The sequence below is a fragment of the Amblyomma mixtum genome, chromosome 10 (assembly GCF_055824585.1).
Source record: "Amblyomma mixtum isolate Tamu chromosome 10, ASM5582458v1, whole genome shotgun sequence".
Taxonomy (NCBI): domain Eukaryota; kingdom Metazoa; phylum Arthropoda; class Arachnida; order Ixodida; family Ixodidae; genus Amblyomma; species Amblyomma mixtum.
In genome coordinates this window covers 12142427-12157799 of record NC_143021.1, presented here as the reverse complement: position 1 = coordinate 12157799, position 15373 = coordinate 12142427, and the positions used below count along the sequence as shown (strand labels likewise).

The following is a 15373-nucleotide window of genomic DNA, read 5'->3' as shown; positions in this document are numbered from 1 at the left end:
TTGTCGGTTGCTAAAGCCACTGTTGGTGTGCGTCCGCGCAGGGCGCGGTTGAAGAATAGGCGACCCCTTTGAGCCGCGGCGCGGCTCGCTAGCAGCGGATTCCGAGGATGTCTCTGCTGTTTGCTTTTTCTTTTTTTAAACCATTCCTGCAGACAAAAAGTTTTCCAGAAAAAAAAAAGTTTGAGCAGGAATGGGTTCCCGACGCGTTGTTTGTATTGAAAGCGTTTCTTTTGATATGAAATTGTTTTGAAACATGCACTAGTGGTGCCCATGTGTAGCAGCGTCCGCTGACACGCGGAAGTGCTAGCAAGATGGGCTATTGTGGGTCACTAGTATAAGCGCATGGAGTCGCTTGATTTTTTTGGAATTTGGGAAATTAAGGTGACTTTGGCTCCGATGTTGAGCGAATCTTTGCGGTGATATGCAAGGTGACGGCAGTATGCTGCTATGCAGAATGAAATTTTGTGGCATTACGGAAATTTATGGCTTTGTCTCTCATGTTGAGCGAAGCTTATGCATGGTTTACAAAAAGGGGAAGTCTTAACGGCAACGCCGATGGCTCAAGTCGAGGTTCGTAACGCAAGAGTCAGCATCATAGTTGCGGTTTGCTGGTCTTTTTCTTCCTGATGTAGGATTTTGCACCTATTGGTTTTGTTTACTGTTTTAAATTGTGATGCGCTTTGTTGTGTAATGTGCCGATCTGTGGGAGTTTTCTGAGTGCTGCTGAACTACTCCCAGGGATTGATTGGGTTTGTAAGAGGGAAAGAGCCTGGCATTACTAAGTGGGGATTGTGTCGTGCTTGCGGACTGAGCGGTTGGGTTTTCGGCGTGGTTCTAACGCTAGCGGAGCACGAGTCACTTTGCAGTGCCCTTTGGGAACCTGCACATGCGAAGGAAGACTTCGGGGTGCGCTGAGCTCCAGAACCGCCGAGAGACAACTGACTCCGGTTGAGACCAGCCTCAAGCGACATCCCTCTGGACAGCGGATGCTGTCCCCTGTCCATCGGGATCTCCTTCCCCCGGCGGGGCAGTCTGCTACGTCTCGCCTTCGTCGTGGGGAAGACAACGACATGGCAGCAGCGAAACGCCGACAAACCCCGAGACGCGCGTTGGGTGAGCGCCTGGATTGCCACGGAAGCCGCGTCCGTCTGCCCGGTGGAGCGAGCGTTTCACCTACACCGAGTGTGAACGCGCGTTCGGAATGCGCGGGAAACGCCGCTCGAGGACATTGTGGCGTCTGTGCGATGGCATCGTTCTCCCTCTCCCAGCGGGTGACGGCGGCGTGATCTCTCGGGAGTGAGTGAGTGCGTGCGTGTCTGTGATTGGTGCCAGTGAAACCCGGCCCCCATCTAGGGACCCTAGGGAAGGGAACTCTTAAAAAGCCGGCAGCGGCACGGCCGAAGAGCTTTTTGTCATCATGGTCTTCTGATGAGCTGTCGTGATGCAGCGTTCCTGCAGCTCACTTGTAAATATTCCTGTATAAAGTCCTCTAATTGTCTTTTCCCAGCAGCCTCGTCTCAGACGTCCCTCATTCTCTCTCCGGCACACGACCATGCTACCTCGTCCTAACAAACTGGTGGCAGCGGTGGGATGATGCTACCTCGTCCCTAACAAACTGGTGGCAGCGGTGGGATGATGCTACCTCGTCCTTAACACCAGCCATTGATGGGGCCCGCAAAATCCATATGCAACCTGTACCATGGTTTGTTGCTCGCCGGCCATGGAGACGGCACTGCAGCAGCCGACATGCGCCAGCATTGTATACATTGAGGGCAACCATGAACCAGCACTTCGAGGTCCCTATCTAATCCGGGATACCAAAACAACGCTCGCGCTGTGCGCTTCATGGCACTGATACCGGGGTGACTGTCGTGCAGTTCCTTTAGCATGCATCGTCGCGCCGCATCCGGCAACACTACGCGATGGCCCCAGTAAATCAGATCATGACTGGCCGTGAGCTCCGTTACGGCGAGAAAAGTACGGCATCAGGTTTTGCTGTGCTGCTGATAAGTGCGGCCAGCCGCGTGATTTCCACTCCCTGATCTGACGAAGCGCCTCGTCCGAGCGGCTTAGCTCGGCTATTTCCTTAGCGGAAAGGGCCCTGGAATCTAGACTCCGCGTATACAGCACGTATTCCATGGGCTCTTGGCCTCCTCGGTCACCAAACCACGGCAGTGGTAGGCGACTGAGAGCGTCGGCGTTAGCATTTAGCTGTCCTGGGCGGTACTCGAGATCATAATGGTAAGCCGACAGTAGTAATGCCCACCGCTGAATTCTTCCTGCGGTCATGTGCGGAATCGGCCTATCCGGGTGGAACAGTCCTGTCAGTGGCTTGTGATCCGACACCAGAGTAAAATGCTTCGCCAGCAAATAATCCCGAAACTTGGTGACGCCGAGCACCAAGGCCAACGCTTCTTTCTCCAACTGCGAATAATTCCGCTCAACCGGTGTCAGTGCTCTCGAACGAAACGATATGGGGTAGTCCCTGTTTCCAATACGGTGTGACAGCACCGCGCCGACTCCCACTGGCGAAGCGTCGCATTCAAGCCGCAACGGCTTTCCGGGGTCGTAGTGCACGAGAAGTTCCGCTTCTACCATAGCGCGCTTGGCTGCCTGGAAGGCTTCCTCGTGTTCGGCTTTCCACTGCCATTGCGCTCCTTTAGCCAACAGCCTGTAGAGTGGAAGCAGCGTGGTTGAAAGGTTGGGTAAAAATTTGGCGTAATATGTGATTAATCCCAAAAAGGATTTTAGCTGGCTCACAGTCTCCGGTCTTGGTGCGGCGGTGATGGCTTCCATATTCTCGAGGGGGTGTAGGCCAGTTGCATCGATCTTGTGCCCCAAGAACGAAACTTCCTTCTCGCGGAACCTGCATTTGTCACGGTTCAACTTCAGTCAGTTTTCGCGCAGCCGCTCGAAGACTTGCCGGAGAGTGGAGTCGTCATTCTGTTTTTCGGCAATAATGATGTCGTCCAAGTACACCTTGACGCGAGGGAGCCCTTGCAGAACGGATTCGAGGCAGCGCTGCAACAATGCTGGAGCCGATGCGATGCCGAAAGGGAGACGGTTGTATGCAAACAACCCTTTGTGTGTGTTCAACACGGCCATTGTTCGTGCTTCATCGTCCAGTGGAAGTTTATTATACGCGTGTCGTAAATCAAAAGTGGTGAACACCTCGCCCCCGTACAGAGATGCGAAGATGTCCTCAATTTTCGGCAACAGGTACTGTTCCAGATGTGTCGCTGGATTAACGGTTAGCTTGAAGTCGCCGCAGAGCCTAATATCACCGTTTCGATTCAGTACGGGCACCACGGGCGTAGCCCACTCGGAAACTCACTGGTGCCAGCACTCCTTCCTGTACTTGGCTGTCGATTTCCGCAGACACTTTTTTCCGAAGCGCATAGGGCACTGGTCGAGCCTTGAAAAAGCATGGTACAGCGGCTTCTTTTTTGTGAAGTTTCACGGGCGGTCCCTTACAACAACCCAACTTCTCCTCGAAGATGTCCGAAAATTCCGCCAGAAGTTTCGCTGTCTCTGTGCCACTGTGAACCACATGTATGTTCTGCGACTTGCATTCTTCCAATAGTGCCATGCCAGCATTCCGGAAGGCTTGGATGGTGTTCCGGCCGCACAATAGAGGCCCGTCGCAATCCACTACTACGAGCGAGCTGTCCACTTGAGTGCTGCCCGACTTTCATGGCCACTCGGCCAGGGACCGGCAGCGGCCCCAGGAAGCAGGTCAGGCGTAGTGAAGTCTTCTGCAGTGCCGGCCACCCTTCGCGATGGTTCTCGTATACCTTTCTTGGAATGACGCTGACAGTGGACCCTGTATCCACCAGCGTGCGCAGGTTCCGGCCTTCCCAGATGAAATCCCTTTCGAATGGGCGTGCGGACTGGTTACTACTGCAGCTGTGAGCCACCAAAGCGGAGAGCATTTCTTCTCCGCTTGCGTCACTGGCGTCCAGCTCCTTCACCGCGAAAGTTCCTGAGGGGTTAGAGCGGCCACTGGAGCACATCCTTGCCAGGTGTTCCTTCCTGCCGCAATTGTGACACGTCGCTTTCTTGTGTCTGCATACTTCCGAAGCATGGTTCGAGCCACATCTCCAGCATTGAGTTGACTCGGTCATGGATCCATGCCCGCGTCCGGACTTCTGCGGATTCATCCTGCGCTTCTGTACAAAGTTTGCCGCGCCGTTGTCGTTGAAGCTCCTTTCTTGCATTGCCCGGACATTCGCTTCTGCGGTTTCCGCTGCTAGAGCAAAAGCTTCTGCCTCCGCCAGGTTCAACTTCTTTTGCGACAACATGTGTCGTCGAGTTTGTTCATCACGTATTCCGCAGGCAATCCGATCCCGCAACATGCGGTCCAAAAATTTCTCAAAACTGCAACCTTTTGCGAGACGTCTCAGGTCGGTGATGTAGTCCCGTACCTTTTCGCCTTCCGATTGGTTCCGCATGAAAAAAGCGTAGCTCGCTGCTATCTCATTGGCTTGGGGATCGAAGTGGTTATCCAGGTGCTGTATGACGGCCTCGTAGCTCAGGCTGTTCACCGATTCCGACTGGCACTGGCCTTGAAGCACGCGAACCACGTTGTCACTCAGTGCCGACACCAGAAGCGCACGCTGCTTCCCTGAATCTGTGATGCCGTGACCCTCAAAGAAGGCCTCCAAACGAACACGGTAAGTGCTCCAGCTACTGGTCGTGTCGTCGAACTCGGGTGGTCTGGCTGTCATCGTGCAGCTATCCCATCCTCGTCACCACTGAAGTAACGGAACGTAGCCGGTGGGTGGAACAAAGAAAAATGAACGTTTATTGCTTGGTGTCACTGACTTTATAACGATACAGCAAAGGTCACATGTCTGGCGCTGATAAGCAAGAGTGCGACACGTGTGAACCATCCTGCTCATACATCAGCACGCGTGCTTGATAACACTGCATCACGCGTGCTTGATAATGCTACAGTGCGCAAAATCGTAAGACTTCAGAACCCGACCACGGCGGCCGCGTTTCGATGCAGGCGAAACGCAAGAGGCGCCCGTGTGCTGTGCGATGTCAGTGCACGTTAAAGATCCCCAGGTGGTTGAAGTTATTCCGGAGACCTCCACTGCGGCACCTCTTCCTCCCTTTCTTCTTTCACTTACCTTCCTCCTTTCCCTTACTGTGCAGTTCGAGTGTCCGTCGATATATGTGAGACAGATACTGTGCCATTTCCTTTCCTCAAAAACCAATTTACCAATTTTTACTGTACTATCTGTTTTACTTGTCACTGTCTGAATTACATAATCAGCAGAAAATGCCAACTACGTACCGGAACGTCAAGTAGAGGATGTCTTGAAATGATTTATTTAATTAAGGAAAGAAGGGCCCCTGGCTACCGAATGGGGCAGGAAGAAAGGAACTGGGGACTCCGTGGGACGTTGTCCTTGAGCACCTTGCTATACTCAACCGACACTTGTTCTCAGCAGAGCAGCCAGAGCTGCAGAGCCTAAACGCCCTCTTGCCATAGACAGCGAACATAGTCCTGGTTGAAACTTTTTTATTTTTACGGACATGCTCGAAGTGGTTAGTGCCTGCCAGCGGCGTACGTCACTCCTTTTTGCACAAGGGAATATGCTCCATTACAACTGTCGAGATAACGCGCAACAAAACCCAGCTACAGCACACAATACAAAACAATGCGCACAACAGAAAGGCTAAGATCAAATTGCAGGTAAACAATCAGGAAAGATCAGCCATATTTCGATAAACAATAAATTTTCCGTAAATTCAATAAATTAACATTAAACAATAACGAAGTACATACGCAAGAAAGTAATACATAAAATTCTTCGGCAGACAGCCGATCAGCATGTAATGCATGCAAAGCAAGTGTGCTAACCACAAACCAGTCGCAAGAAATGATTTTCTTTTTATACCACAATAATCGCAATACTCGTTGATGAACGCATATTTCTCGTATAACTGCGAACTATCAACATTGCACCGCCGCGGTAAAGGTAGTTAGAAGACCAGGTTTTCTTGACTAACGTCCGTCGATGGTTTTCGCGGTGCTCAACCCCGGCGTAGTGGAAGGCGTAGTTTCCGCTCCAATCCACGAGGAAGGAAATGTTTTCACGAAATAGTGCAAGCGTGATACGGGTAATGCAGGATCACTGTGTACAGAGAGTTAGTGGAATCGTACGTAGGTAGAACGATCATAGGCGTCTGATGGGATAAGCTGATGCTTGGTTTTCGTTTTGTTGGGGCTTTAACCTCCCAAAGCGACACAGGCTGGGAGGGACGCCATAGGGAAGGGCTCCGTAAATTTCAACCACCTGGGTTTCTTTAACGTTCACTGACATCGCACAGTAGACGGGCCTCTAGAATTTCTCCTCCATCGAAATTCGGCCACCGCGGCCGTTATCGAACCCGCGTCTTTCCGGCCACCAGCCGAGCGCCGTAACCACTGAGTCACTGCGGCGGGTTAAAAAGCTGATGATTTTATGCATTGCTTATATGATCCCGTCGGCTTCAGTGTGCCATGACATCTCCATGTGTAAGCAAGCATCCTCTTTACTTGTTTTCTTTATTTTTTATGTGGTCTCTTCTCTTATTACGTCCAAAAATGAAGAGAGCCTTTCCAACTACTTTATAACGTACAGGTGCCGTCAAAAGTAAATGGAAGGCAATATTCACGAAAAAATTTAATCATTGGCCCCCCAACTCATGCATCCTTGAATACATATGTGCAGCCTAATTGTGGTTTTGCGAATTTCACTGTGCACCAACAAGCATGGACCATTATGCTTTATATTTAAAGAAATTAAATTTTTTTCACAAAGCCGGCCCCTTCCATTTACTTTCGACTGCGAGTGACACTAGGTTCACTTATCAAAGCAGCGCTTGAAGACACGGACAGAAAGGTGAGACACACAAACACACACAATCAGCGCAATGTGTGTGTGTCTGTGTGTCTCAACTTTCTGTCCTTGTCTTCAAGCGCTTGTTTTGATAATTGCCTAACCCGCTAACATAACAAGACACTTTGTTAAACTTTCGGTTCGAAGCAACGAGAGCGATTCTGTCGGTTAAACGTATTGACGCCACCCCGGTGCTTGGCTGCAACTCCAACCAGGAGTCCAGCCAGCGTGCAGTGGAACGCACCTGAAAGAAGTCGTGCGTGGAGCCGTGTCTCAGCGTGCCGTACTGGATCTCCTTTTGTCGCAACAGGTCGTCCAGGCTGTCCAGCGTGGGCCGGTCCCGGTAGCGAATGATGAACTCACCCAGCACCGACGCGTACGCCACCATCACCACCAGCGAGAAAAGCCACCACGACACCAGCGCCACCACGGTGGAGGGCGCCCTGCGAGCACCGGATATCAGCGAGGTTTGGAAGGAATGCCTGGTGACTCGGCCGAACGGGATGACAGTGCAACACATTCATACCACTCATTGCGTTGACGACCTCTCTGCGTTGTTTCTCAGCAAGAGAGAAAGATTTATTTAAGGAAAGACCGAGAGGTCTGTCTGAGAGGTCAATTTACAGCCTGCTATTGTTCACTGCGGGAGGGCAAAACGAGAAGAAACAGGATTATGATTGCTGAAGATAGGTGCACGGTGTCTCAACAGGCCTGCAGTGGCATGTTAAATGATACAAACGTGCATGCCAATGACGTCGCTCTAATAAAAAATTGGCAGTGGTTTCGCTCTGGTTAAACCTGGAGGATTGCGAAAGCAACGAGGAGAGAGAGAGAGAGAGAGGCGATAGAGAGCGTGCGGCAGCGGCCCCGGCACGCTAGCTGTGCGCCGCTACTGCGCATGCGCAATTGGCGAGCGCGGCGGCGGCACCTAGTGAGTCACCCGCGCAGCGACGGCGCGGCGCGCCAGCTGTGCGCCGTGTGACGTCCCTGCTCCTCGCGCATGCGCAGTATGGTCTTTCCTCGGCTCCGCGAAATGGCTCGGCGACTTGCGTAGTGTTGCTTTCGCAACAATATGCAGTTCTCAAAAGCCTTCCACACTGCTACTTTTCTTGTAAGCGTTAACGAATATGCGATTACGTTTCTGTCGTCCAAAGCAGTACTACTTTATTGCTGGCTGGGACACCTGACCGGTTTGTTCTAGATTTTTCTAGTTTTAGTTTTTCTTTTCTTTCCATGAACATTATTAAGGAAATTAACTGATCCGCACGTGTGACAATTCGCAGTCGGGGAGTACACAGAAACCAGGTCATTCCAGCACTAGCTGCGACGTCGTCGACAGCATCGCGACAATAGAACGCCCTCGTCGTCTTGTGACTGCGTACCGTAACAACACGCTTGCCGCGTATTCGTTTTCCTTGCCTGTGAACACTCCGTTGTTTCAACCAAACTCCCTTCTAAAATGATTCCGTGATCGGGTATGCTATAAATAAATAAATATAACAAAAATTAACTTGAAAGCTACAAAATGTAAACTGACGTCGGACAAAAGTTATGCATTTTATTTATACATAACAAAGCGCTATTAACAGGCTCGAAACGACGTTAAACGGAAACTCAATAGATAACTATACAAGTGATAAATCACTATAATATACTAACATCGTTGCGTAGCATAAAAATATGCACTAGGACACACACACACAAACTAACGAATATATGCCTCATCGGCATAAGCAGGACATCACAATTAAGGCTAATTATAAGTTATGTGCCTGTGCAAGAGCATGTAAGATGTGAAGTTAACTGCTGCAAAGACACATCGTAGAGAAGGTAGGTTTGGTACTTTGGTTGGACATGGCTGCTTAAATTTATTACTGTCATTCTTCAAGCCACCCTCTTTCAAGAATTTACAATCCAAGCCTTCTCCTCGTAAATTTACAGGTTTCCATCATATGAGATGAAAGAATTTAGCAGGGTTTCAACTAATGTTAAACCGAGTTAAACGTGCTCGATTTGACTTTTTTTAGCTGTTGGTTTGCCTTTGGTCCCGAAGTCCATACGTCTACCGATTCTGGTATGTACTCCGTTTGGGAAAAATGTTATCCCTCGAGCCGAAAAACTTCTACTAAAGGCGAGAATTCTGGAGACCAAATCAACGATTAAGCGTCTGGAGAACGACATCGTCTTCGCTCAACAGTCACTAGAACGCACCCTTGCTATGGACGCCTTTGATGTCCTGCTCTACGCGAACAGTGTGGCTGCGAACACTCAGGAACAAAGACAGCAGAGTCAAGAAACGAAGTTCCGTTTGCTGCTAGGCGGGCAGACAGAAGAGACAGCAACATCATGCGTACACAACCTGTCTTCGTACAAGCTAAACCAAGCTGAACTCTCGCTTCTTAACAAAGGGCTCAACTTCAACGCTGGCCCCGTCCCCGATGCGAAAAGCATGACCTGTGCCATTGAGCTAGCAGTACGAAAGATTGACGCCAGCCTACGCGACCTAGCGCGATCTCGTGCCATCGGAGCACTTTCGAAGTTACGAAAAGAAAAAGACAGCGCACTCCCACACCCTGAACAGGAAGCCCTAAAATGATTACAAAAGAATGAGGCAGTAGTGATCCTTCCGGCCGACAACGGGAACGCCACTGTGGTGTTAGATCGGACTGAATATATAAAAAAGATGTCGACATTTTTGCAGGACAAAAATACCTATGCAAAGATAAACCGGGACCCGACCAGAAAAACAGAGTGAGTGAAGAAACTTTATTTCCGCCAGAAGAAGACCCGTGCCCCTCCGGGTCCGCACGCAGGCGTCCGGGGAGGGGCAGCGTCGCAGCTGGAAGACTAGCAACGATATAGTCGCGCAGCTTCTGCTGCCAGGCGGGTAGCGTATCGTTGTATGCTAAGGTCGGCACTTCTGAGTATGGTCTCCCATTCCTCTGCATTATTGATTCTGCCATATACAGAAGCTGAACTTCAGCAGCTTCTCGCTGAGGTTTTCGAACACGTCCCCCCGTCCGATGGTCAATACATCTACAACAAGCTTCTGTGTCAAAACGGCGCCACTCCTGCCATCTACGGCGTGCCAAACGTGCGCAAGGAGGGTACACCGCTCAGTCCAATTGTGGACTTTACACGGTCCCCGTTGAACAAGCTCTCTGGCTACCTTTCCAGACAAGAGATGTAGCGCCGAAACAGACAACACACAGCAAGATAGACGGGACAGGCGCTACTTCCAACTGATTTATTCACCGCGAATGCGAATGAATATAAGACAAACAATCAAGAAGGATAGCAAGAACCACACATGCGCGGGAGGGTTGTACAAAATTTGAAGAGATAGGCGGCTCACACAGGTGTATCAACCCCGTGCATCTAAAAAAGTAGTTTCATTCTTATATATTTCAATTGAGGGGAACACAGTAGCTATAGTTGCTTTTCACATAGAAAGCCTCTAACAGTTCACGGGCTGTCTGGTTCCTACTTCTGCTTATTACCTTCGTTTTTTTCAGATTTGATGTACACTTAATCTTTCTTTTTCCACTGCAGGCTTTACAGTGATGGGGCAGATGTGAGCCTGTGCCATTTTTCAAATCCCGATTGTGTTCTGCTAATCGGTCGTTAATACAGCGGCCAGTTTGGCCGATGTACTTCTTTCCGCACGTGAGAGGAATCTGGTAGACGACTCCCAAGGCACATTTAACAAACGGTGCTGCATGTCTCGTCTTACATTCAGTTTTCTTTGCCGATGACCGATTAGCAGAACACAATCGGGATTTGAAAAATGGCTCAGGCTCACATCTGCCCCATCACTGTAAAGCCTGCAGTGAAGAAAGAAAGATTAAGTGTACAGCAAATCTGAAAGAAACGAAGGTAATAAGCAGAAGTAGGGACCAGACAGCCCGTGAACTGTTACAGGCTTTCTATATCAAAAGCAACTGCCGCCGCGGTGACTCAGTGGCTATGGTGCTCGGCTGCTGGCCCAAAAGACGCGGGTTTGATCCCGGCCGCGGCGGCTACAATTTCTTTGGAGGAGAAATTCTAGAGGCCCGTGTGCTGTGCGATGTCAGTGCGCGTTAAAGAAAGAACCCCAGGTGGTCGAAATTTCCGGAGCCCTTCACTACGGCGTCTCTCATAGCCTTAGTCGCTTTGGGACGTTAAACCCCACAAAACAAAAACCAAACCAAACCAAAAGCAACTGTAGCGACTGTGTTAGTACCCCCTCAATTGCAATATATAAGAATGAAACTGCTTTTTTAGATGCACGGGGTTGATACACCGGTGTGACCCGCCTATCTCTTCAAATTTTGTACAACCAACAACCCTCCCGCGCATGTGTGGTTCTTGCTATCCTTCTTGATTGTTTGTCTTATATTCATTCGCATTCGCGGTGAATAAATCAGTTGGAAGTTGCGCCTGTCCCATCTATCTTGCTGTGTGTTGTCTGTTTCGGCGCTACATCTCTTGTCTGGAAACATGCACCAACTAGCCCCCCAGCAAGTATTACTGGCTACCTTCACCGGGTGCTGGCCCCTTTAGCGGGGAAAACCGCTACGCACGTCCGGGATGCAAGCGACTCCGTCGAGAAGCTGAAGAATGTGCCCATTGACAACACCCAAGTAATGGCTTCTTTCGATGTGAAGTCTCTGTTCACATCTCTGCCTGTGGATTTTGCGGTGGAATGTTGCAAGAAAGCCCTGAACAAAGATGCGACTTTGCCTGAACGAACCCCGATTGAAGCCGACGACCTATGCCGACTCCAAAAATTCTGACTCTCCAATACTTACTTCACCTTCAACAAGAACTTCTACAAACAGACTTTCGGAACAGCCATGGGTGCCTCAGTTTCTGTAGTATGTGCTAACCTTGCCTTAGAATCAATAGAATCCGCAGCACATTCCTCATTCGACCTCCCACCGCAGTTTTTTCTGCGCTATGTCGATGACTGCTTCTGTGTCATCAACCGGCCAGACATACACACCTTTCTAGCACACCTCAACACGTTCCAGCAAAGCATGCAGTTCACCCTTGAGGAGGAGGTGGATGGCCACATCGCTTTTCTCGACGTCCTCGTGGAACGCTCGCCTCATTCTCTGCAAACCACCGTCTTTCGTAAGCCCACTCACACCGGAAGGTACCTAAACTTTCATCTCATCCCATCGGGCACAAGCGCTCAGTCGCTGCAGAGCCGCCGCGGTGGCTCAGTGGCTATGGTGCTCGGCTGCTGGCCCGAAAGACGCGGGTTCGATCCCGGCCGCGGCGGTTGAATTTCTTTGGAGGAGAAATTCGAGGCCCGTGTACTGTGCGATGTCAGTGCACGTTAAAGAACCCCAGGTGGTCGAAATTTCCGGAGCCCTCCACTACGCCGTCTCTCATAGCCTCAGTCGCTTTGGGACGTTAAACCCCATAAACCAAACCAAACCATCAGTCGCTGCGTCTCTGTTAACCGCGCATTTAGGATATGCTCAAGTCCTAAGCGCAGAGCAGCAGAAGTGAAACAGGTCACGCAAGACCTGATACGGAACGGTTATCCAGCCCAAATACTACGGTCTCAGGAGCGACGCGCCTCTGCTCCGAATATCCGAACTGTGGCATGCGCAAAGAAGCGGGTGCGGATTCCGTATGCCCACGGCATGAGTGAGAACCTTGCTCGCATCTTTTCAGATTATGACGTTCATGTGGCCCACGTTCCTTCGTGCAAACTTCGGCAACGACTTTTGCTAGTCAAGGACCCTCTTGACGTCGATATCTATCCGGGTGTGGTCTACAAGATCCCCTGTCGTGATTGTGACGCTTCCTATATCGGAGAAACAGGAAAATTCAAGACAAGGCTCAGACAGCACCAAAATGACGTCGCCAAAGGAAAATCTAACTCAAACGCTTTTAGCGCAACATCATCAGGAAACTGGCCATACCATCGACTGGGACGCAGCACGTGTAATTTCAAAGGAAAAATCATTACCCAAACCCCTTCTCATAGAATCATTGTACATTCAATCACGCCGAACACGACTAACAGGACCCGTGGCAATCTCCCAGAGATATACCTGCGCACCCTTCGAAAAACCGCCCATATATAGCTCCCCTGCCCGTCGTTCGCTTCTTTGTGATCAAGGCACCCGTACGGGCACCGAAACGTCAATTCCTTTTATTTTCTTTGCATCTTTGGCGAGTGTATGTTTTCTTTGACAAATTATTAATTTTTATTGCTCTCACTATCTTCAGTCGCAATGTTAATGAATACAGTCTTGTGGTCTGTGTAGTAGTTACCAATTGTGCACATATCCTTGACACGATGAGAGCAGATCTTGACCTGCTCAAAAACCAAATTTATGCATGTGCTCCATTGAATGGTAGGCATATCTGGTGACGACGTTAGGTTTAGTTGGAGCTCTTCCTTCATGCGGAATAGGAATTGCTGTACTTTCTTGGCATTTTTTGTTGAAGTCCCTGATGACAATCGCGGACGACCCGCTGCCTTGCGTTAGGGGTAAACCAGAGTCAACCACACGTATTACTTCACCATTAGACGTATCGGGCTCAATGTACTTACACTAACATTATGATAACACCGCCAGGCGTTTGCACACCACAAGATTAACTTTCGGCTCGCAGGGTATACTATGGTGTACGAACTCCTCGGGAGAGCGAGCCCAATTTCGCGCCGCCATTTCCACCGTTCGCAGAGAACCTGTTAGCGAGCCAAGACGCTGCGCGCCGATAACATCAGGCGACATGTGAGAAGGCGGAACCCGTTGCTCCCTTCGTGAACGCAGTCGGACGTGTTTGCGCGCCCTGCGCGCTCTGGTGCGCTGTAACCCGATGTCACGTAGCTGCTAAAGTTCTTCCGCTACATGCCTCTCGGAAAAGAGCTCACTCACTCACTCACTCACTCACTCACTCACTCACTCACTCACTCACTCACTCACTCACTCACTCACTCACTCACTCACTCACTCACTCACTCACTCACTCACTCACTCACTCACTCACTCACTCACTCACTCACTCAAGCAATCAAGCAATCAAGCAATAAATCCTTTATTCAGCACCAGTATAAGATGCTCGGAGCATGGTGGAAAAGCCAGCAGAAGTGCTGGCTTGAGAAGTACCATGCCCCATGCCTCCTCTCGTACCAACAGCCGCAACAAGTTGCAATAGGCTGCGCCGACTGTCTGCGTACGGGCCTCCTCTTTTATTTTTCAATTGGGTTAAGCCTGTTGTGTGTAAACGGTGCAGGCAGGGGCCTATTATTTTTATTTCCTTTTCGGTTGCCCCAACCTATTCAATGTCTGCGTGAGGATCGCACTTGTTGAAGATTTTGCGGGGTCGCAGCGGAGCACCAGAGAGAGACGACCAGCGTGGCAGGCTTCTAGTTCCGAACTGCCCGTGCCGGGCGTGCGCCCCGAGCACGTGCTGTCCATTTTATTTTCTTCTAGCGCGCGCTGTAACGGCGATCTCAGCGCCGGCGCTTTATAGCGTCGCCGGGCGCTATACACTCAAGGCGAAGCCAGGCACCTTTGTCACTCGCACGCGCTCGAATACGACGTTAGTAGCGTACTACATTCGAAAGAAAAATTTACGCAATGAGCAAACAAATACAATGGTGGAGTCCGAATGCAACCTCACTGCGGCAGGGCGGGGCAACAAGGAACACCAGGGATCGTATCCCTGCTAGCATCGGGTTGAAGCAGGTACAGAAGTGCGTAGATACAAGAATTCCACTTAAAAGTGAGCCAAAGTAAACGCAATGTTGAGCGAATAACGCCCTCTATGACCAGAGGAAGTGTAGGCGAGCAAGAGAACGCTGTTTCCGAGTTCACTGCTCAATGCAGAGGTTGTGAAGAGAAAAAATTACCGAAGACACTTTGCAAATTCTGAAGTGTGCTTGGCGAAAGCATTGTGTTCAACCCACTGCCGCTTCCCCGAACCTCTTGGCGCGGAACCACTGGGGCGCTTCATAGCCATGCGTCTCACTCGACTGCAACGAGACGTCTGGCGAAGGAGCGGCGGCGCAGCTGCCACCGCCGACGCGCGCGCGCTCGTTCATCATCATCATCAAAACGTTTATTTCCACCGAAATGAGACTCCTTTTTGGACCCCCCGGCACGCAGGCCTAAGGGAGCCCTACTTAGGAGCCTCGCAAACTAAGGTCTGGTGAAGACACATTGTCTCTTCACGGCCTCAGCCGCCAGGTGGATGGCTTGTTGCTGCTTAGCGGGGTCCTCGCTCCGCAGCAATGTCTCCCAGGCTTCTCTATCTTCTATCTTTTGCTCGGCGCCCGGGCTTCCAGCACATTCCCATATGACATGGTCGAGAGTGCCCCTCTCCCCGCACGTTATACAATATTGGTCTTTCTGCTCTTTGGAGATTGTTATGTATACCCAGAAGGGGCTTATATGATTCCCCCCTTGCAATCTTCTCCACGCAATTGCCTCCTCTTTTGCGAGGGAACGGTCGGGCGGCGGATAGACCCT

General features: G+C 50.5%; 1 protein-coding gene across 2 annotated transcripts in view; it reads right to left on the bottom strand.

Moving 5' to 3' along the window:
* The window catches only part of LOC149325144 (glutamate receptor ionotropic, kainate 2-like), a 144439-nt gene that overhangs the window by 10324 nt on the left and 118742 nt on the right, over positions 1–15373 (bottom strand). For both annotated transcript variants that reach the window (XM_089563136.1, XM_089563137.1), the window contains one exon: positions 7138–7336. In XM_089563136.1, coding sequence (XP_089419262.1) covers positions 7138–7336 — 199 coding nt within the window. The remainder of the gene's footprint in view (positions 1–7137; positions 7337–15373) is intronic.